Here is a 23,151-nt window from a genome sequence, read left to right as displayed (position 1 = left end):
CATGTGATAAAGTAGTTGAGCTGTCAATCATGCTTAGATATCATGTTTAGGCTTTATGATGATATTGCTAGGACCCATAGTGGTCGTTGCTTGCTATCATCTCACTGATTTCATTAATATTTCGTACTCAGTCATATTCATGCATTCATATCATATCTCAATCTCAGTTGTTATTTATTGATACATTATATCATTGTTCCAGGACTATTCTCATGACATTGTGAGCCCCTGGGTGAGACTGGAGAGAGTGATGACTAAGTGAGGTTGAGAGCATGATTATGAGTGATAATTATGGGATTGGGCTGCACGCCGCAATAATTATATTGATGATTATGATAGCACTTGGGCTGCAGGAGCCCCTCCGGAGTCTGTAACACACCCCCAGTGAGTGCGGATGATATTATTGAGGGATGGATTTCCCTGAACATGAATTTGTCCGAAGTACTTGATACTTGGAGATGGATTTCTCCCCATGGTTGGATGGCCCTTTTTCCTCGATACTGGGTGACTTATATTTAGTGTTGTATATATTTTGGGATGGATTTTCATAGGCTGTATGGGCCATATACAGTACCGAGTGGTTGAGCATGATGAGTAAAGAGTGTGAGATAGTGAGATTGAGTACTCTGAGAGTGTGAGTATATGATTCATCTCTCAGGTACATGGCATTGGCATTGGCATGCACACATGACATACAGGTAGAGAGATGCATTTTTCCTTATACTGTACAGTATCACGTCATTTAAGACTTTTTGCACACATTGATATGTGGTTATAGAGAAGTATTTCACACTTGCTATCTGTAAAGAAAAAGGAAACATCTTATTTACTGTGAATAAGATTTTAGATAAATTATAGTTTACAAACTATCTCATATTTTACGATGATTTTGGTAAAGGATTTGAGTGATATTCTTGAAACGTGGAACTACTTTCAGGAAAATTGTGAAAAAGCTTAGCATTTTTATCTCTGAGTTACTGCCTTATTTATATGCTCTACGTTGTTATGAACTGCTATTAGTTATTAGTGTTGGACCCGACCTATGTTCTAGCTCGTCACTGCTTTCAACCTAAGGTTAAGTTTGTTACTTACTCAGTACATGGGGTCGGTTGTACTGATACTATACTTCTGCACATTCCGTGCAGATGTTGGTTGATGTTGATGTTGTTCTCGATTGTTACCAGATTTGAAGATGTACCTGCATTCCTGTTGTAGCTGCCTCTTGTTCATGGTAGCCTTAGATTTATAAAAACTCTGTTTATGTACTTATCAAACAGAAGATGTATTTACTTCATATCAGCTCAGTAAATTCTATTATTAGAAGCTCGTGATTTGTAATATCAGTCCTTAGGGAATGTATAAGATTTAGATAATTCCTTTTGTTTAATTGTCTTATTAATATTAGTGGAACTGGATAGTTATTAGTTGGCTTACCTAGCAGGTTGGGTTAGGTGATATCATGACTAGTGGATTTTGGATCGTGACAGTTTGGTATTAGAGCTCTAGGTTCATAGGTTCTACAAGTCATGAGCAAATGTCTAGTAGAGTCTTGCGGATCAGTATGATGACGTCCATACCTATCTTCGAGAGGCTACAGGGCATTTAGGATATACTTCCTATCTTTTTTTCCTTATCGTGCAACATTGATTCAGCTTGAAGCGTAATCCTTTGAATTCCTTCCACGCATTCGTATGTGCACTTGAGCGCTCGATATCAGTTGTGCATCGATGACTTGTGATTCCCTAGATGAGGTGCGTGATGTGATTTCTGTGTATTGATGATGGTCCAATCTAGAGAACTTGAGGCCGGGTTTTGACTGCAGCTTGAGCACAGAGGTGTTGATTATGTGAGCACGTGCTTTTGGATTTATATGGCCCGTAGTGTCCCTATTAATGGAATTTGTAGTTGGACGGCTACGTGATGAGTATGATGTGACTGCGAGATGTGTTCATATTGTTTGAATATAATAAGAAGGATTTGCTTGAGGTGTAGAAATAACTATTGGGTGCTTTATGCCCATCTTGATTTGACGTATAGTCTCGAGTTATAGGTGTATTGAAGGATCTTTTCATGTTGTTTAGTTGAGGAGTGACGTAGATTTTCATGTCATGATATGAGTTCAAACTCAGGAAGACTAAGTGATTGCGTAATAGTTATGACTGTGGAAGGGTATAAAGAGATGTTAGTTTGAGGCGAAGCAGGTGGGTTATCTCCTGCGAGATGTCCTGAGGTTTGTGTGATCCTTATGTTGTATTGTAGCAAGTTCTCTTTTACCAGTGAATTATATGTGTTGCAATTTGAGTTTGCATCATTTATGAGAGTTGGCTTGACTGTTACAAGGGTGAATGCGAGTTTTGCAGATGATTTGAGATATTAGATTGTTTGTGTTACATAAGCTTATGAAGGATTTAGTTGAATTTCATTGTGGGATTTTGGGCAGCAATAGAGTATGGGTATTATAAGTTATCAAATGTTTTATTCCTTGGCTTTGATCCAAGCGGGGGAGTCTGTTATGGATAAGTTGATTGCACGGTTATGTGTTGTATTGGTTTCAGTTTGAGGTATACTGGTGAATCAGTTATGACTAGTAGAGGTTGAGTTCGAGGATGACTCGAGTAAAGGAATTTCTAGATAGGGGTTGTATTATGCTTGTGGGTATATGGGAAACACTAAATGATTGAGTTGTTATCCGTAAAGAATGTAGGGTGCATGGAGTAAGGAATTCACTCGGTTTCTTAGAAGTGTGGGTTACTTCTTAGGGTGTTGGTGTGCAAATGGGGCACAAGTCGTTCGGTCTATTTGATCTTAATTGATATTTGAGTAGAGTAGATGACTTTCGAGAATGGTTCTAATGGATTCAAGATTTATATGTAACAATTGGGAATCTTCAGGATATGTATTTGGCTAGAAACTGAGATTTATATTGGAGGGTGTCAGGACTTGTGGCATTTCTATATCATTATGGATTCTACATATCAATATCAGGAAGGCGAAGGTAATGGCTTTAGATTTGTAGGAAATCTCTTTAGAGTAAGTATTTTGGTTGTGGTACTTTTGGGATACTTAAAGAGGGAATTTAAGGGCTTATAAGCCTTAGGGCGGTGTGATTCTATGCTAGAGTTTGTGGGGAAAGTTTTGGTTAAGGATAGTAGTTTTCTAGCAAGGGAAAGTATCAATTTGAAGGCAATTCGGAAGATCTAAGAGAATTAGGATAGCTTGGTAACGGGTTGTATCAGCATGGTAACAGATGTGATTGGCTCCTCTAGTTCTTATGATGTAGTGAGTTTCTACAGGTATTTTGTGGCGATACTCTTGGGTTTTGATGGCCTGCATAGCTTGGTTGAGTTAGAGGGATTCAGTCCTGACGGTTTGGTTAAGAGCAAATGGATTTCGGAGAGTTCGATGGTTTCTACCACAGTTTGAGATGTATATTTCCTACTGGTGTTAGAACATATTGCGTATTATAATTTTCTTCTATATGGGATTAAATGGAAAAGTTCTTGGCTAATTGAGTATGTAGTTTCTTGTGACTCGGATTGGATTACGAAGTTCTCATATTTTTCATATGATGGCATGGTATATGCAGTGTGTTGGGTAGGATTGAGATTTGCATGTGTAAGGTCACGGCTCAGTTTTGGAGGGAAGGACGTAAATTATTAGGCAGCATAGGCAATCTCAAGTGACTAGGCGAATGATATTACAATTTGGTATTACTTGAGAGTGTACTATTTAGAAAGCGCACTGTGTTTTAATTTATGGATACTTCATTAGTATTGTGGTACTTGTCTAATTGATCGACTACTGATACTCAGATTTTGTGATGTGGCACGGAAGAATCAGAGAAGCATTCCTCGTGGGATGATCATGTATAAGAGATGTGTCAGATATTCGGTCGCTGGAGTTGGGATCAGATATGGTGATTCGTGTGCTCTATGGATTTGGAGACTGGGAGTTCTCATGAGTAAATTGTTTCGTGGTTATGGACTGTGAAAATATTGCCAAGGTTAATCAGAGGGTAGTGTGTGTTGTGATTCCATCACTGTAGGCTTTCGGAGGATTATTTATCTATTGTGGGTGACCAGAGTTGATTTAGGGTTCACTGGTAGGACCAATATGGATGTGTGTTCTGCACCGGGTCGGATTTGTTGACTCCAAACTGCTATGCCATTTAGTTGTTGTTGAGCTTATTCATGTTTTGAAATGATATGTGAGTTACCCTTATATGTTACGAGGAGTTGTGATTCGTTGGTTATATGCACACATGGTGCGGTTCTATTGGGCTTTATAGCGGAAATTTGAGCAAGATGAGTATTTGGATATTGCATGATTGATTGCGCGTTAGATGGGATCACGCATTATAGCGGAGTTATATAGAGGTATGATCCTTTGTGTTAGATTTGTGCGTTTTAGTTCTGCAATGTGTGATGTGTTCTTATCATTACGTTGTGGTAATACCCGTTGATCTTGGGGGACGGTTCTCTTGTTTGATGTTATTTTCCATGTTTGAGTACATTTGGAATGTTGCTTATTGGTGCATGATTGCACAGGTTGTGGCTTTAGATTGTATTAATGTGTCATATTACTAGAGTGGTCGTGTTGGATGAGATGAGGTCATTGGGTCTAGAATGGATACTATCGTAATTGATTATAGCATGGTTGGAAGGATATTATTGTTGATCGGCTTAGAAATTTGCTATAGTTTCTATCAAAGGAGAAGGAGTTCCTCAACTTGTTAATCTGATGAATATTTGTGAGTTCTGCATGTTTCTTTCATTATTGGCAGTGTACGAAGATTTTAGAATGATGCTTTGTTTGGTATTAGGTTTATTACCGGTATTTGATTATTTTGAGCAGCTACTGTGATTGGAAAATTATTGCTATGAGTATTTGAGTTAGGAGGTATATCATGTTATTACATCTTGAGTTATGGATATGGCTTGATATAGCGTATTTAGACTTATACAGTGTGTAGATGCAAGATTCTGATTTTATGAAAAATTACGGATGTGAAAAATTTGGTTCTAAGGCTTATGGGCTAGGTTGAATTATGAAATTTCAGTTATGTTATATTATCAAACCTATATGGGATAGGGTGACTTGGGATCACCCCTGGGTATGTACATGGTAAGGTTACACTACAGTTTGATGGCTTTGAGAACAACTCTGGGCACGTTCAAGGATGAACGTATGTTTAAGTGGGGGAGGATGTAATGACCTGACTGGTCGTTTTGAGCAATTGCACTTCGCTCGGTAGTTTTCAGGCATGAATAGCTTCGTATGATGTATTATGACTTATGTGAATCATCGATTTTTGTTTTCAGGTTATTCGAAATTGATTTGGAAGAATGATTCTAAGCTAGAAGCTTTAAATTTGAAAGGTTTGACCAAGTTTGACTTTTTAGTATTTGACCTTGGATTGGATTTCTGATGGTTCCGTTAGCTTCGTTGGGTGATTTTGGACTTAGGAGTGCACCCAGATTGTGATTTGGAGGTCCGTAGTAGAATTTGGCTTGAAATGACAAAAGTTAGAATTTTGAAAAGTTTGATCGTGAGTGGATTTCTTGATATTGGGGCCGAATCCCGATTCTGAGAGTTGGAGCAGGTCCGTAATTTCAAATGTTACTCGAGTGCAAAATTTGAGGTCAATCGGACGTGATTTGATAGGTTTCGGCATCAGTTGTGGAAGTTTGAAGTTTCAAGTTCATTGATTTCAAATTAAGGTGTTATTCGTCGTTTCAATATTTTTATGTGTGTTTTGGGGCCTCGAGTAGGTCCGTGTTATGATATAGGACTTGTTGGTATGTTCAAACGAGGTACCGAGGGGCTCGGGTTCGGATAGGTTTGGGTTGTGTTGCGCTCGTTTTTGATGTTTCGACATCGTTTATTCAAGCATAAATGATACCACATTAAGAAAATAAGCTCCAGCTTTGATTTTTCATGAAGCATTAGATCCGTATCGTAATTACGGAGCCATAGCAAAAAGAATCGTCAAATTTGGACATTGTATAAGGGAGTTATGAGAAGTTGGTGTACGCATATGCGTCCCCGCGGGTGCGAAAAAAGGTCCGCAAAAGTGGAAATGACAGCTGAAAATGCGCAGGTGCGGAGTTTTTATCGCAAAAGCAAAAATCCTTGTGTATAAAAAATCAAACTGCGTTCTTTTGGTATTTTGAGCATATCATGAGTTCTAGAGCTCCGATTGAGGTGATTTTCATGGCGTTCTTCTCGTCTTTTCATGGGGGTCAGTTCTAATTACAACTTTTGTATTTTAATATGATCACAGAAGTTCATTTTTGAATTAATCCATATTTTGATTAGAGAATTGAGGATTTTTATCAAAAACTTTTCTAAAGTGAGTAATTGAGTTTTGAATATTGATTCAGAGTCGGAATTGAATGAAATTAGTATGGTTGGACTCACAATTAAATGGGTTGTCAGATTTTGTGAGTTTTGTCGGGTTCGGAGATGCGGGCCTAGGTTGGACTTTTTGACCGATTTTGGGCTTTTGATTAAAAGATTCGACCATTTTCGATTGGGATTGGTTCATTTAGCATTGTTTGATGTATTTGAGTTGGTAACGCGCGAGATGCTATTTTTGGAGCATCGCTTGGCTTGCTCGGTATTGGAATTGGCTTGTTCGAGGTAAGTAACTCTTCTAAACTTAGTGCTGAGGGTATGAAACCCCAAATTACATGTTATTTGATTGGTGTTGAGGTGACGCAGATGCTAGGTGACGCGCGTGTAGGCGTGCACCCTGTGAATTGTGACTCTATTGTTTCTATGGCATTGTATAGTGGCCCTATTTCGTTGATATCTGTATTTTCACCATGTGATAAAGTAGTTGAGCTGTCAATCATACTAGATATCATGTTTAGGCTTTATGCTGATATTGCTAGGACCCATAGTATCGTTGTTTGCTGTCATCTCACTGATTTTATTGATATTTCGTACTCAGTCATATTCATGCATTCATATCATATCTCAGTCTCAGTTGTTATTTATTGATACATCATATCTTTGTTCCGGGACTGTTCTCATGATATTGTGAGCTTGTGGGTGATACTAGAGAGAGTGATGACTAAGTGAGCCCGATAGCCTAATTATGAGTGATAGTTATGAGATAGGGATGCACGCCACAGCGGTTCTATTGATGATTATGATAGCGCTTGGGCTGCAGGAGCCCCTTTCGAGTCTGTAACACACCCCAGTGAGCGCTGATGATATTATTGAGGGATGAATTTCTCCGGACATGGATTTTTTCGAAGTACATTTCTCCACATGGTTGGATTTCCTTTTTCCTTGGTACTAGGTGACTTATAGTTAGTGTTGTATATGTTCCAGGATGAATTTGCCTAGGGCGTATGGGACATATACAGTACCGAGTGGTTGAGCATGATGAATGGAAAGTATGAGATAGTGAAATTGAGTACTCTGAGAGTGTGAGTACATGACTCATCTTTGAGGTACATGGCATTGTCATGCACACATGACATAGAGCCATAGAGATGCATTTTTCCTCATGTTGTACGGTATCACGTTATTCATGACTTTTTGCATACATTGATATGTGATTATAGAGAGGTATTTCACACTTACTATCTGGAAAGAAAAATGAAACATCTTATTTACTGTGAAAAGGATTTTAGATAAATTACAGTTTTCAAACTATCTCATATTTTATGATGATTTTGGTAAAGGATATGAGTTTCTACTGATATTCTTGAAAAATGGAACTACTTTTGGGAAAACCGTGAAAAAGCTAAGCATTTTTATCTCTGAGTTACTGCCTTGTTTACATGCTCTATGTTGTTATTAACTGCTATTAGTTATTGGTGTTGGACCCAACTTATGTTCTTGCTCGTCACTACTTTCAACCTAAGGTTAGGTTTATTACTTACTCAGTACATGGGGTCGGTTACACTGATACTATACTTCTGCATATTGCGTGTAGCTATTGTAACGATCTGACCGATCGTTTTGAGCTTTTGCACTTCGTTCACCAGTTCTCGGGTATGACTAGCCATGTGTGATGTATTATGACTTATGTAAATCGCCGGTTTTGGTTTTCAGGGGTAATCAGAATGAATTTGGAAGAACAATTCTTAGTTTGAAGCTTAAAATTTGAAAGGTTTGACCAAGATTTGACTTGTTAGTATATGATCTCGGATTGGAATTTTTATGATTTGATTAGCTCCGTTAGGTGATTTGAGACTTAGGAGCGTGATCGAAATGTATTTTGGAGGTCCGTGGAAGGTTTATGCTTGAATTGCCGAAATTGGAACTTTGGCGTTTTCCGGTTGATAGGTGAGATTTTGATATAGGGGTTGGAATGGAATTCTGGAAGTTGGAATAGGTTCGTTGTGTCATTTGTGACGTGTATGCAAAATTTCAAGTCATTCGGAGTTGAATTGGTGGGTTTCGACATCATTTATGGAAATTGAAAGTTCCTAAGTTTTTAAGCTTGAATCCGAAATTGATTTGGTATTTTGGCGTTGTTTTGATTGATTCGAAGGCTCAACTAAGTTTTAATGATGTTATGGGAGGTATTGGTACGTTTGGGTTGAGGTCCCGAGGGCCTCGGGTGTGTTTCGGGTGAGTTTTGAGCGAGTCCCGGCATTACCGGGACTTAGGCATTGGTTCTGGTGCTTAAATTTATTGCTGGGGTGGAATTTTTAGCACTGGGCGCGGTGGTTTTATTGCGGTCACAGAAAATGGTCCGCAGTCCGCGGTCATGAAGAATCCGCAGGCCGTTGGTCCAACTTCGGAAGCCTATATATTTTGATATACAAGAAATTTTGAGATGATTCAAAACCAAAAGTTATAGCCCTTCGCGTTTAGTTTTCAGAAAGGTAAAGAAATCATAATTTGGATATCTGTAGAAAAAGTTATGGCCAAAATACTAAAGCATGTCACTGCAATCAACATTTTTCGCTGTAGCAATGGTTTTACCGCGGTCAGCGGTGATAGGGATTCGGAAGGTACTCTATAAATACGAGATTTAGGATTTTATTTCATATTTTGACCTAGAGAGCTCGGGCTTTGGCGATTTTTTGAGGGATTTTAAAGAAAAACCATCGGGGTAAGTGATTCTAACTCAATTTTGGCTAAAATACATGATTATAACGTTGGATTCATCATTTGAGTAGAGATTTAGGATGTAAATTTGGGAAAATTGTGGAACTTCATAAAATAAAATTTTGGGATTTGAAAGCAGATTCGAAGTCGGAATTAAGTGAAACTAGTATGGATAGTCTCGTAATTGAATGGGTTGTCGGATTTTTAGACTTTGGTCGAATTCCGAGACGTGGGCCCGGGGGCCGAGTTTGAGAAATTTCGGGATTTTTGAGTTAATTTGATAATTTTCGCTTGAGCTTTGTTCCTTTAGCGTATATTGATGATAATATACTGATTTTGGTTAGATTTGGAGCATTTGGAGGCCGATTCGAGAGGCAAAGACATCGCGGGCTAGTGTTTGGACCGGTTTGAGGCGAGTAATGATTGTAAATGTTGTCCTGAGGGTATGAAACCCTAGATTGCACATCGTTGTGCTATATTAAGGTGACGCACACGCTAGATGACGAGCGTGGGGTCGTGCACCGTTGGGGATTGTGACTTAGTCCATCCCATATGACTGTTTTACCACGTATTTGATTGAAAACTATTTGCTATTATCATGTTTTGGGCTGAATGACATATTTGGGCCTCGTGCCAACTATTTGAACCCTTAGGGGATTTTTACTGATATTTTCTCACTGTTTTGACTTTATACTTGTACTCTGTCATGCTATATTCTACTATTTTCATAACTCAGCCATGTCTACTCTATTTTAATAAATTAAATGATATTTTATATGATAATTTGGGTTGAGCATCATGTTTTACTGTTGCCCGAGTGGCTTATGAGATTCTTACTGAGTAAGGCCGAGGGCCTGAGATTTGTACGCCACGAGGTGGCTTGTTGATATGAGGCCAAGAGCCTATATGATTATGTCACGAGATGGCTTGATATTGCGCTTGTGCCGTAAGGGGTCCCTCCAGGAGTCTTCACACCCCCAGTGAGCGTGGATACCCATTGTGATGTGAGATATAGCCCGAGGGGCTGGTGTTGTTCCATGTTGTTGCCCAAGGGGTTGTTTCTATTGGTATTGTGCCTGAGGGGCGGATTTTCTGTGCTTATCTGTTCTAGATGCTTTCCATTTAATTGTTTGATTGTAAAAAAAAGGTGTTTTAAAGAAGTTTAAACTGAGCTAAGATGTTTTAAGAGAATTCACTACGTCGTTGCTTTTACTGATTTTATACTGCTTCTACATAGTATGTTGATGTGCTTTACGTGATTTCTTATCACTCAGTCTTTATTTATTGTTATTACTCACTGAGTCCGAGTACTCACATTATTCTCTACACCTTGTGTGCAGATTCAGGTATTTCTGAACCCAGTAGCGGGTGTTGGTTGCTTAGAGGTAGAGTCATCGGAGTTTAGCAAGGTAGTTGCCCGACTTTCGCAGCACTGCTTTTCTCCCTCTTAATTTCATTAGACTGTATTTAGTACATTTTTTAGACTTTCCGTTGTATTTAGACCTTAGTAGATGCTCGTGACTTGTGACACCCCGATGTCGGGCTGTATTTATTTCCGCACTTATTTTATTTCGCTTAATTTTGGGATTTATTTCTTATCAATGACTTAAATTGACTTATCAAAAATTGTTAAAAATAAATTTCGAAATTGTGTCGATTGGCCTTGTCTTCACGAGAGGCGCCATCACGACCGAATTCGGTTTGGGGTCGTGACAGATATTGGCTGTTATTGTTGTTGTGCTCGATGGTTGTCGGATTTTAAGATGTACCTGCACTCCTGTTGTAGCTGCCTTTTGTTCATGGTAGCCTTAGATTTATAAAAACTCTGCTAATGTACTTTTCAAATAAAAGATGTATTTACGTCATATCAGCTATGTAAATTCTATTCTTAGAAGCTCATGATTTGTACTACTAGTCCTTGGGGAATGCATAAGATTTAGATAATTCCTTTTGTTTAATTGTCTTATTAATGTTAGTGGAATTGGATAGTTATTAGTTGGCTTACCTAGCGGGTTGGGTTAGGTGCCATCACGACTAGTGGATTTTGGGTCGTGACATAACCACAATTTTAGGAGATGTCCAAAGGTAACATAAATTTATTTCTTTTTCAATTTTTTTTACAACAATTAAGTAACCAATTCAGTGTTTTGCAGGATAAGGTTTCTGGAGAAATCTCAAAAACCAAAAAGAGAAAGGCTTCAAGCAAAAGCCAATCATCACAGTGTTCAGTTCTTGAAGATGAAGTGGCTGAAGATGAAGTTGTTGATGCTGGAACACAACAGACAATACAATCAGTGTTCAACAGTGAAGATGAACAGTCCACTGTATATGGTCCTTCCATTGGTGATGAAAAAGATCCACCATTAATGCCCAAGATTATTTCTGTAAAACTAACCAAGTTGAAGGTGAGGAATTCTCAAAGGTTGCAGCCAGCTAGAAATAAGAGGATTCCTTTTAAGGGTGATGATAATAGAGTTTGCACACCAACAAACTTGCCATATTCCCCTACTAAGACAACCTGGAAGGGGAAGGCAGTAATAACTTCAAACCAGCTTAAACAACAAAGGAGAAAGAATATTAAGATGATGGGAAGAAAGGGAAAGAACCCATGTGAAGACTAAATCTGCAGATTTCTATGTTGTTTTGAATGTGATAGCATAGCTTTAGGTGGTTCTAAACTTATGTTTTGTTGATGGACAACCTCTTTTCCTACCAACCACAATGATGGTTCTTGTGGTTGGTTAACCACCTACTTGTTAATGACTTTTATGTTGAATTTTTTTGAATGACTAGTTATAGTAGTCATTTCTCGAACACTTCACAACTCCATATCAGTTTACTTACATACCTATTTGAGAGCATCAAACTAATTATCACAGTAAATAAACTCAGTCATAGACACAAACATTTAAATAAATGGGAATGACTTCATTGAATCGTTGCACAAAAACATAAAACTTCATTACATAATAAAAGACAACAATTAAGCCACAATAACACTAAAATTATATATCATTTTGCCGTGATCCAAAGAACAGAACAAAACATCCCAATATCACACACATGAAAATCCACATCTTCTTCCGAAATTTAGCATCACGCACAACTGAGTACTCTAAATCAACCACTTTCTTCACTAGAACATTTCTTTCCAATTCCAAGGCTTCTATTCATCCATGATCGACGAGCTTCATAACATTCTCTAGATCGACAACTTTCTTTTGAAGAGCATTTCTTTCACGGATTAGAGCTTCTTTTTCCTTCTTTAAACTGCATATGAGATTTGAAACTCTAGGAGGAAGTTCTTCATCTTCCCATTCCCAATAGGAACAATTTTCACCCTAAAAACCAAAAAATAAAATTACAAGCAAATCGGAATAATTAAAAGAACCTATCAACAAATTTACTTACCTCATGCTTGGGGCACTTGAAAAACCTTCTCCAAGCATTTAAAGGAGTTCACGCCATGAAATAATTAGCAGCAAGTCCACAACGACACCTCCTATTCGACCCATTTGAGCTACTCGAACATTGCGACATTGACTTAGAGAATTCTCCAAAACAAACTGAGAAAGATTAAAAAGAATTAAATCGAAACTAAAACCCACCGCACAATCGATAAGGGTGACCCAGTTAGTAAGAGAAATCAGACATCAAGAAGGTCAATTATTCTGAGGGAGAAGGTTTTGGGATGAAAATGGGGAAGGAAAGGGTCTTGTAATTGGAATTAACCTAATGGCTATATTAGGTAAAGATTGGTGGTGGGCCAGGGGGAGCGGTAGGGAAATAAGAGGGGTGGGGGTATTTTTAAAACCATGTGGCATTTTAAATTACATTTTGTATTTTTAAGAAGCCACATTAAATTTCACGTGGATTATAGTATCTCCCGTTAGTGGAGAAGGATATATATGAGCCCATTTGTAGACGGTAAATGCAGACAAGGAACCAAATTTTAACGGAGGGCTAGCATGTCTGTTAAATTAGAACCCACCGCATACAATCGACAAGGTGACGCAGTTAGTAGGAGATATCAGACATCAAGAAGGTCAATTTTTCTGAGGGAGAAGGTTTTGGGATGAAAATGGGGAAGGAAATGGTCTGGTAATTGGAATTAACCTAATGGCTATATTAGGTAAAGAATAGGGGTGGGTCATGGGGGAGCGGTACGGAAATAAGAGGGGTGGGGGTATTTTTAAAACCATGTGATATTTTAAATTACATTTGGGATTTTTAAGAAGCCACATTAATTTCCACGTGGATTACAGTGTCTCCTCTTGGTGAAGAAGGACATATATGAGCCCATTTGTAGACGGCAAAGGCAGACAAGCAACCAATTTTTAACGGAGGGCTAGCCTGTCCTATTTTATATAGTGGAGGGGCAGTTTAAGCCCTTTTCCGTAAAAACTAAATAGATATCTACTTTAAAATCATTTGGTTCAACCATTAAATATTTTGCAACTTACTATAGCAATTACTTAATTAAAATTTATTTGGTTGGACAAGAAGGGCAGCTAGATGTCCAGCTTACAACAAAAAGTACTTGCCTGATTCTACAGCTTCAACTGAAATATTTATTGAATTTTGTATTTTATTAACCAAATGTGCCTGCCTGTAGATTCCCTCTAAAATCAGTATTTTTCCTCAAAACTTCAAAAAGAAAATAACCTTACTATCATCACGCTTCCGCTATCTATATAATATATGACTATCGTTCATGGAATTAATGCTCAACACTTTAGATATTTTTTCCTTCTTTTAAGAGTAATGTCAAATGCATAGACATTAATGTTTTACTGTTATAAATGTGATTAGGAATATATTTTCCTTGCAGAGGACTACATTTAAAAGGTTTGATATACAAATTAATGCCAATAAGTACGTCTGAAGGTGGTTATGTCACCACCAATGGATGTGGTGGTGCGGATAAGATTGTTCTTTTCTTAACTAGAGGTTTCGGGTTTAAATCCTGGGTATGAAAAAATTCTTGATAGGAAGTGCTTCCCCCCGAATGGCCCTACACGACGCGGATTCAAATATAGTCGGCTCCAAATGCGATTATCGTTCATCGGGTGGAAAACAAAAAAAAATGATTATGTCTATGAAGCAAGCGAAGTGGTTACGAAAAATATAATGGTGTTATGAATAGTTTGTACATAAGATACTACTTTGGATATTACATTGGATGCTACATTGGATACCCATGTTGTGAATAATTTAAAGATTAAATTTCCTACTTTATGTCCATCATCTTTACTTTTTATGCCTATAAAGGCCATGTAATTGCAATGGAAAAATACACCAAAGTGAAAGAAGAAAACACTTCTCCCTTCTTTCTATCTCTTCTTATTTACATTTTACTGCATTACTTTTATTTTATAACACGCTATCAGCACGAAGCTCTAATTTTATTCTTAACTCCCGCTAAGTTGAGCCATATTTTATTAAGGTATGTATCATTATAATCATCTTATTTATGGCAGTACATATCATATGCTTACTGTTTGCAGATTACTTGTGCGCTTGGGCATCTTAAATAGTTTAAGTACATTGCAGTGATTAAATAACTACTCCTTCCGTGCTCAACTCTTAGAGGACCTCAAAGTCATCAAACTAGTTATGCACTAATGTCATGGACTCCCTGGATCAAAACATATCTTTAAGGCATTTTGAAGAACTGTGAGAAATGAATTGACAAGCAATAATTTTTTAATTACTTTATATTTATTGGAACATATAAATAATGTTAGTCACGTTCAATTCTATTAACACATATATATCAATAATATAAAGTGAAATGAAACAAGTATGTAATTTCTACTTTATGGCAAGAATAAAATGAAATAGTAGATTGTTAACATGATATAGCTCTATTTTCATTTCTTTTACCTTAATCGTTTTGTTTTCATTAATTGTTTATTATTATAATTATTTCTCTAACTTATTCATCTTTTATGATAGTTTTCACTATGTCAAATTTATCAAAACTTGAATTTGTGGCACTTGACATCACCGGAAGGAACTATTTATCATGGGTTCTTGATGCTGAAATTCACCTTGACGCTAAAGGTCTTGGAAATACTATTATACAAGGAAATGAAGCATCAAATCAGGATAAAGCGAAGGCCATGATTTTCCTTCGTCATCATCTACATGAAGGGTTAAAAACTGAATATTTAACCGTAAAAGATCCACTTGAATTATGGATTAATTTGAAGGATCGATATGACCACCTAAAACTTACGGTATTACCGAAAGCTCGGTATGAGTGGATACATTTAAGGTTGCAAGACTTTAAAACCGTAAGTGAGTATAATTCTGCTATCTTTAAAGTAAGTTCTCTATTAAAATTATGTGGAGACACTATCACAGATGAGGACTTATTGGAAAAAATATTTTCTACTTTTCACGCTTCAAATGTGGTGCTACAACAACAATACCGTGAAAAAGGTTTTAAGAAATATTCTGAGTTAATCACATGCCTACTTGTGGCTGAGCAGAATAATACTCTATTAATGAAAAATCATGAAGCTCGTCCCATTGGGTCAGCTCCATTTCCGGAAGTGAGTGATGTAGCAACATATGATAAGTTTGAAAGAAAACAAAATAATTACCGTGGTCGTGGACATGGTCGTAAACGTAGACGTGGCAAGGGGCGAAACAATTATCGTCATTATGGTGGAAATAAATTGGAGAACAATAAGGATTCTCAAATTAATCATTTAAAAGGTAAAGCTAGTATGTGTCACCTATGTGGTATGAGAGGTCATTGGGCACGCATTTGTCGTACGCCAGAACATTTTGTCAAACTTTATCAAGCCTCCCTCAAGAAAAAAGAAAATAATGTGGAGGCACACTTGACCTTTCAAAATAATGATGATGAAGCAGGTCCCTCAAATAAATATGATTCTAAGGCACATCTTGCATATAAAGATGATGATTTTGAAGGCCTAACAAATATTACTCATTTAGAAGTTGGAGACTTCTTTGAGGATATTGACTGAAGAACTAATCATCTTACTGGGGAATGAAGCTATAAAAGTTGTTATTTTTATGTTTGCAACTAGTTTATTTTTCTTGAGTGTATTTTCCTAATGCATCATGTGTTGCTAGTTTCTACATTCCTAATGTATTTCTTAATATTTTTTTCCGCTTGTCTTTCATATTTCTTATGATGTATTATTTGGTTTTTTTTATGAAGAATATGAAAATTCTCCAGTCTTCAGTTGGACTCAAGATTAATAAAGATGATATATGTCTTCTGGATAGTGCTACAACACACACTATTTTAAAAGATAAGAGATATTTCTCTTATTTGGTAATGAAAGAAGCGAATGTTAATACAATATCCGGTAGTACAAGATTAATTGAAGGTTCTGGAAGAGCCAATTTATTACTACCAGGAGGAACAAATTTGGCTATTGATGAAGCACTATATTGTAGTAAATCTCAAAGAAACTTATTAAGTTTCAAAGATATTCGCCAAAATGGCTATCATATTGAGACTACAAATGATGAAAAGATTGAATATCTTTATATTACTACAATAATGTCCGGTAAGAAATATGTGCTTGAAATGTTACCTGCTCTTTCCTCCGGCTTATACTACACAAGTATTAGCAGGATTGAAACACATGCCATAGTAAACGAGAAGTTTACTAATCAAGATAATTTTATTATTTGGCATGACCGGTTGGGCCATCCTGGTTCTAATATGATGCGTAAAATAATTGAGAATTCACATGGACATGCAATGAAGAATCAGAAGATTCTTCAATTTAAGGAATTCTCTTGTGCTGCGTGTTCTCAAGGAAAATTAATTATTAGACCATCAACTATTAAAGTTAGGATGGAATCCCCTGCATTTCTGGAACGTATACAGGGTGATATATGTGGGCCCATTCACCCTCCATGTGGACCATTCAAATATTATATGGTTTTGGTAGATGCATCTACAAGATGGTCACATGTGTGCTTACTATCAACTCGCAATATGGCATTTGCGAGATTGTTGGCTCAAATAATAAAGCTAAGAGCACAATTTCCAGATTATGCAATTAAGACAATTCGTCTTGATAATGCTGGTGAGTTTACATCCCAAGCCTTTAATGATTATTGTATTTCAACTGGGATAACAATTGAGCATCCGGTTGCTCATGTTCATACACAAAATGGTCTAGCAGAATCATTGATCAAACGCCTCCAATTAATTGCTAGACCAATGCTTATGAGAACAAAACTTCCCATTTCAGTATGGGGTCATGCTATTTTGCACGCAGCAGCACTTGTGCGGATAAGGCCCACAAGTTATCATAAAGTCTCCCCATTGCAATTGGCTTTTGGTCAGGAGCCAAATATTTCCCATCTTAGGATCTTTGGTTGTGCGATATATGTTCCAATTGCTCCACCACAACGCACAAAGATGGGTCCTCAAAGAAGGTTGGGGATATATGTTGGATATGAATCTCCTTCTATTATAAAATATCTAGAGCCGATGACTGGAGATTTATTTACGGCAAGATTTTCTGATTGCCATTTTGATGAATCAGTATATCCAACATTAAGGGAGAAAATAAACAGCTGAAAAAGAAGATAGATTGGAATGCATTATCACTGTCATTTAGATCCTCGAACAAATCAATGTGAACAAGAGGTTTAAAAGATTATTCATTTACAAAATATTGCAAATCAATTGCCATATGCATTCACTGACATACCAAGGGTGACTAAGTCATATATTCCAACTGCTAATGCTCTAATTCGAGTTGATATCCCGGCAGGACAATTAATTAAAGCAAATGAGTCTAATCCATGCTTGAAACGTGGTAGACCAATCTGTTCTAAAGATAAAAATCCTCGAAGAAGAAAAGGAGCAAGTGATCAAAGTGAACATAACACAGAGGTAGTGGCTCAAGAAGAGACCCAAGACGTAGCAAATGATAAGATCTTAGGAGAGGTCCAGGTACCTGAAAATAATAAAAATGAAGAGATATCAATAAGTTATGTCTCAACCGGGAAAAGATGGAACCGAAATAATATTATTATCGATAACATTTTTGCTTATAATGTTGCTGTTGAAATAATGCTACAAGATGAGGATCTTGAACCAAAATCTATCAATGAATGTAGACAGAGAAATGATTGGCCAAAATGGAAAGACGCTATCCAGGCAGAGTTAACTTCACTTGGAAAACGTGAAGTCTTCGGACCCATAGTTCGAACACCTGAAGGCATAAAGCCAGTAGGGTATAAATGGGTTTTTGTGCGAAAACGAAATGATAAAAATGAAGTCGTTAGATATAAAGCGCGACTTGTGGCACAAGGGTTTTCCCAAAGGTCTGGAATTGATTATATGGAGACATATTCTCCTGTAGTGGATGCTATCACCTTCAGGTATCTCATAAATATAACAGTGCAAGAAAAACTTGATATGCATCTAATAGATGTTGTTACAACATATTTGTATGGATCATTAGACAACGAAATTTTGATGAAAGTACCTGAGGGATTTAAAGTGAAAGAAGCATATAAAAGTTTTCGAGAAACTTGTTCAATAAAGCTTCAGAAATCTTTATACGGATTGAAACAATCATGTCGTATGTGGTACAATCGCCTGAGTGAATACCTGTTGAAAGAAGGGTACAAGAATGATCCAATTTGTCCTTGTGTCTTTATAAAAAGGTCTGGATCTGAATTTGTTATAATCGTCGTGTATGTTGATGATTTAAATATCATTGGAACTCCTTGGGGAGCTTCCAAAAACAGTAGACTGTTTGAAGAAAGAATTTGAAATGAAAGATCTTGGAAAGACAAAATTTTGTCTTGGTCTACAAATTGAGTATATGAAAGATGGAATATTTGTCCATCAATCAACATACACCAAAAAGATTTTAAAGCGATTCTATATGGATAAAGCACATCCATTGAGTACCCTGATGGTTGTGAGATCACTTGATATAAAGAAAGAACCATTTCGACCTCATGAAAATGATGAAAAGCTTCTTGGTGCCGAAGTACCATATCTTAGTGCAATTGGGGAATTAATGTATCTTGCCAATAATTCCCGACCAGATATAGCTTTCTCAGTAAGCTTATTGGCAAGATTTAGTACTTCGCCAACACAAAGACACTGGAATGGTATTAAACATATATTCAGATACCTCCAAGGGACCATTGATATGGGTTTATTTTATTCAAATGAATCCAAGCCATCATTGATTGGTTATGCAGATGCAGGATATTTGTCTGATCCACACAAAGGTCGATCTCAGACAGGCTATTTATTTACAAGTGGAGGTACAACCATATCATGGCGTTCGACAAAACAAACTATGGTTGCTACTTCTTCAAATCATGCAGAGATAATAGCCATTCACGAAGCAAGTCGAGAATGCGTTTGGTTAAGATCTATAACTCAACACATTCAGCAAACATGTGGTCTTTCTTCGAAAGAGAATATTCCAACAATATTGTATGAAGACAATGCTGCATGCATAACTCAATTGAAAGGAGGATATATCAAAGGAGATAGAACAAAACACATTTCACCGAAATTCTTTTTCACTCATGATCTTCAGAAGAATGGTGAAATAGATGTACAACAAGTTCGTTCAAGTGATAATTTGGCTGATCTGTTCACTAAGGCATTACCAACCTCAATATTTGAAAAGCTGATATATAAGATTGGAATGCGTCGTCTTCGAGACATTAAGTGATTTTTCATCAGGGGGAGTAACTACACACTGCACTCTTTTCCTTAACCAAGGTTTTGTCCCACTGAGTTTTCCTGGTAAAGTTTTTAATGAGGTAGCAAGCAATGCATATTATAAATAACTATGTACATCCCAATATTTTTTTGTAAGTTTTTAATGAGGCACATTATCTTACATGGACATCCAATGGGGAGTGTTATGAATAGTTTGTACATTGGATACTACTTTGGATAGTACATTGGATGCTACATTGGATGTCCATGTTGTGAATAACTTAAAGATTAAATTTTTTACTTTATGTCCATCATCTTTACTTTTTATGCCTATAAAAGGCCATTTAATTGCAATTGAAAAATATATTACTGCATTACTTTTATTTTATAACAGATGAGTGATTATTGTATACTGTTATATAGAAGAGGGGTGGAAGCAGCTGGGGTCGTCATGCTAGCTTGTCGACCAAAGGATAATTGGTCATTTCAATTAAACTGTTCTGCATTATTTGCTTGTTCCGTGGGCTTTAATGCTTTATTGTGGATCTCAAATGACGAAAAGCCCAAGCCTGGCACATCTGATAGTGCTACTTTTGGGAGATATTTATGCCCCTAGAGTTATCGCTTTACTACTTTAAAGGCCTCTGGTATTGTTGAAATTTACGTAAAAATGGAGAGACTTTTAACTGTTCCAAATCAATGTCTGATGTCATATTAAATAGTAGTACTACATTGCAGCCTTTTGACTCTCTTTTGGCATTCGTGCTACGCGCCTAGCCTATATCTACTCAAAATATTGTTTTGTTTATTTTGTCTCCATTTACGTTTTGCACACACAACAACTATCTAGAGTCGGAAATCTAAATAATAGTATTTTGGACTCAAAATACCATTATACAGCTAAAAAAAAGTTATATTTCTAACTAAAATACAGTATTATACTGCGTTTTAGTTTAACAAAAAGTTAGCCGTTATTGTAAAACGCAGTATCATACTACAACAATATAAAACGCAGTATTACTTCAATTTGGGCCCACCAATATTCCCTATTCTTAGGATAACTGGCAATATTCATTTTTTTTAATGTAAAACGCAGTATAATACTACGTTTTACTAAAAGTGAGTATGTGCAACACAAGTGAATTTATAACAAGTAAATTTAAGTACATATTTACCTGTGCGGCCTCCAGCATATCCAAGACATCCCTGACAAGGGGGAGATTATGATGAGCATCACTGCCTCGGTAGTTCCCACGTCGGAGAACTCACCTCGTAGCAAGAGGGAGAAATGGAGGTGCTTCATCCGGCTCTAATGGTGGTAGAGATGGTTGCAACGCCAAGACCCCCTCCCACGCCCAAACCTAACATACAAGATTGACGTAAAATTTAAGAATCATTTTGACTATATAGAATTCGATGTAATGAACAGAGTATTCGAACATGTTGTCACCTGTAGAAGTGGCAGAAAACCACATATGTCGACCTGGGTGCCCATGCTAGCCCGACACATACTCCTGTACAGGTAGGCGAGAACAGCAGCACCCCAGCTGTACTGGGGTAACTCATCTAGCTGCTGAAGATGATGTAGAAAGCACATACTCAGTAGATATTCCGAAGTGTTCGGGAATAAGACACCCCCAAAAAGAAGGAATAGTGCTAACCTCATGTACCGGTAAATATGGAGATCCTCTGTCTCACCAGTGATGTCGGGGGTGCAATACCTCCATATGTTGTCTGATAGCTGTCACAGAAATGTGACTACCCCCTATAACTACAGCCTCACCCTGTGGTCTGAAACCAGTATACCGCCCCAGCAAATCCAAATACTGGACACGCGTCATAGCTCTCATATACTGGGGCAGTGCAACGGCCAGTCCATCAACACGCAACCCGTATAAAACCTGAACATCCTGAAGCGTGATGGTGGCCTCTTTAGTGGGCAGGTGAAAAGTGTGTGTCTCCGATCGCCACCGCTCTATCAACGTCGTGATGAGAGACCAGTCGAGCTGCAGCCGCCCAATCTCAAAAATTCTAAGGAAGCCCGTAGCACGCAGGCGATGGACTACGCGGGGATGGAAATCTCTTTGCCTCAAAAAGTCCCACAAGTCGTCCGGTCTCCTGGCGCGGAGAGTGTGATCCAATAGATGTCCCTCACATACGTAGGAAGACCTATGGTCGTCCCGTAACACTAATATCTGATCCGACGCTGGTCCAAGATGCACAGGCGGCAAGTCCATGACGTCTACTGTAATTTAAACAATATTAATTGTGTGTTTGTGTTATAATAATTAATGTTAATTATTTAATAGGACAGAGTATATACCTATGAGTTCCATGCTCGATATTTGAGGCTATGTAGCACCAAGCTATCCTGAATTCTTATGTGTGTCAATTTCAATATTTTTAGAATTTTGTTTGTGTTATAATAATTAAATAATTAATTATTTAATTAGACAGAGTAAATATCTATGGGTTCCAGGTTCGATATTTGAGGTCCTGTAGCACCAAGCTATCGTGAATTCTTATGTGTGTCAATTTTCAGTATTTATAAAAATTTGTTAGTTTTATAATAATTAATATTTAATTATTTAATTGGACAGAGTAAATATCTATGTGTTCCAGGCTCGATATTTGAGGCCCAGTAGCACCAAGCTATCCTGAATTCTTACGTGTGTCAATTTCAATATTTTTAAAATTTTGTTAGTTTAATAAATTAAATAATTAATTTTAATTGGACAGAATATATAACTATGGGTTCCTTGCTCGATATTTGAGGTCCAGTAGCACCAAGCTATCCTGAATTCTTATGTGTGTCAATTTCAAAATTTTTAGAATTTTGTTTGTGTTATAATAATTGATATTTAATTATTTAATTGAACAGAGAAAATATCTATGAGTTCCAGGCTCGATATTTGAGGCCCAGTAACACCAAGTTATCCTGAATTTTTATGTGTGTCAATTTCAATATTTTTAAAATTTTGTTAGTTTTATAAATTAAATAATTAAGTTTTAATTGGACAGGGTATATAACTATAGGTTCCACGCTCGATATTTAATTTGACAACATATATTAATTTGTTAGTTCTGTAAGTTTGTTTTATAAATTAAATAATTAATTTTTGCAAAGTGTAATTGGATAGAGTTTGTAGTTAGTAGATACTTAAACTACAGAGACTCTACGCTAAAAGGCTATATATTTTACTATGCTAAAAGACTCTATATTTTACTACGCTAAAAGGCTCTATATTTTACTACGCTAAAAGGCCACTATTCTTTAAGCAAATAAATAATCTAAACTAAATAAAAACAACAAACATATGAACATAACATTCACGAAATTACATATAAAATAGTAGAAGATATTTATGAACAAT

At 36.9% G+C, this 23,151-nt stretch overlaps 1 protein-coding gene across 1 annotated transcript; it reads right to left on the bottom strand.

Annotated features, from left to right (window-relative positions):
- Window positions 1-12,245: 12,245 nt before the first annotated feature.
- On the bottom strand, window positions 12,246-22,014 carry LOC138883660 (serine/threonine-protein phosphatase 7 long form homolog). Its single transcript, XM_070164357.1, has 5 exons — window positions 21,499-22,014; window positions 21,228-21,347; window positions 21,047-21,138; window positions 12,487-12,511; window positions 12,246-12,416 (listed from the first exon to the last, which is right to left on the bottom strand). Exons 1-5 carry the CDS (start codon window positions 22,012-22,014, stop codon window positions 12,246-12,248), a joined length of 924 nt encoding a protein of 307 aa, XP_070020458.1.
- Window positions 22,015-23,151: the final 1,137 nt, after the last annotated feature.

This window comes from Nicotiana sylvestris, chromosome 12 (genome assembly GCF_000393655.2).
Source record: "Nicotiana sylvestris chromosome 12, ASM39365v2, whole genome shotgun sequence".
In the NCBI taxonomy this organism is placed as follows: Eukaryota; Viridiplantae; Streptophyta; class Magnoliopsida; order Solanales; family Solanaceae; genus Nicotiana; species Nicotiana sylvestris.
The sequence above is the reverse complement of the archived record's forward strand: the minus strand, read 5'-3'. Positions and strand labels throughout refer to the sequence as shown.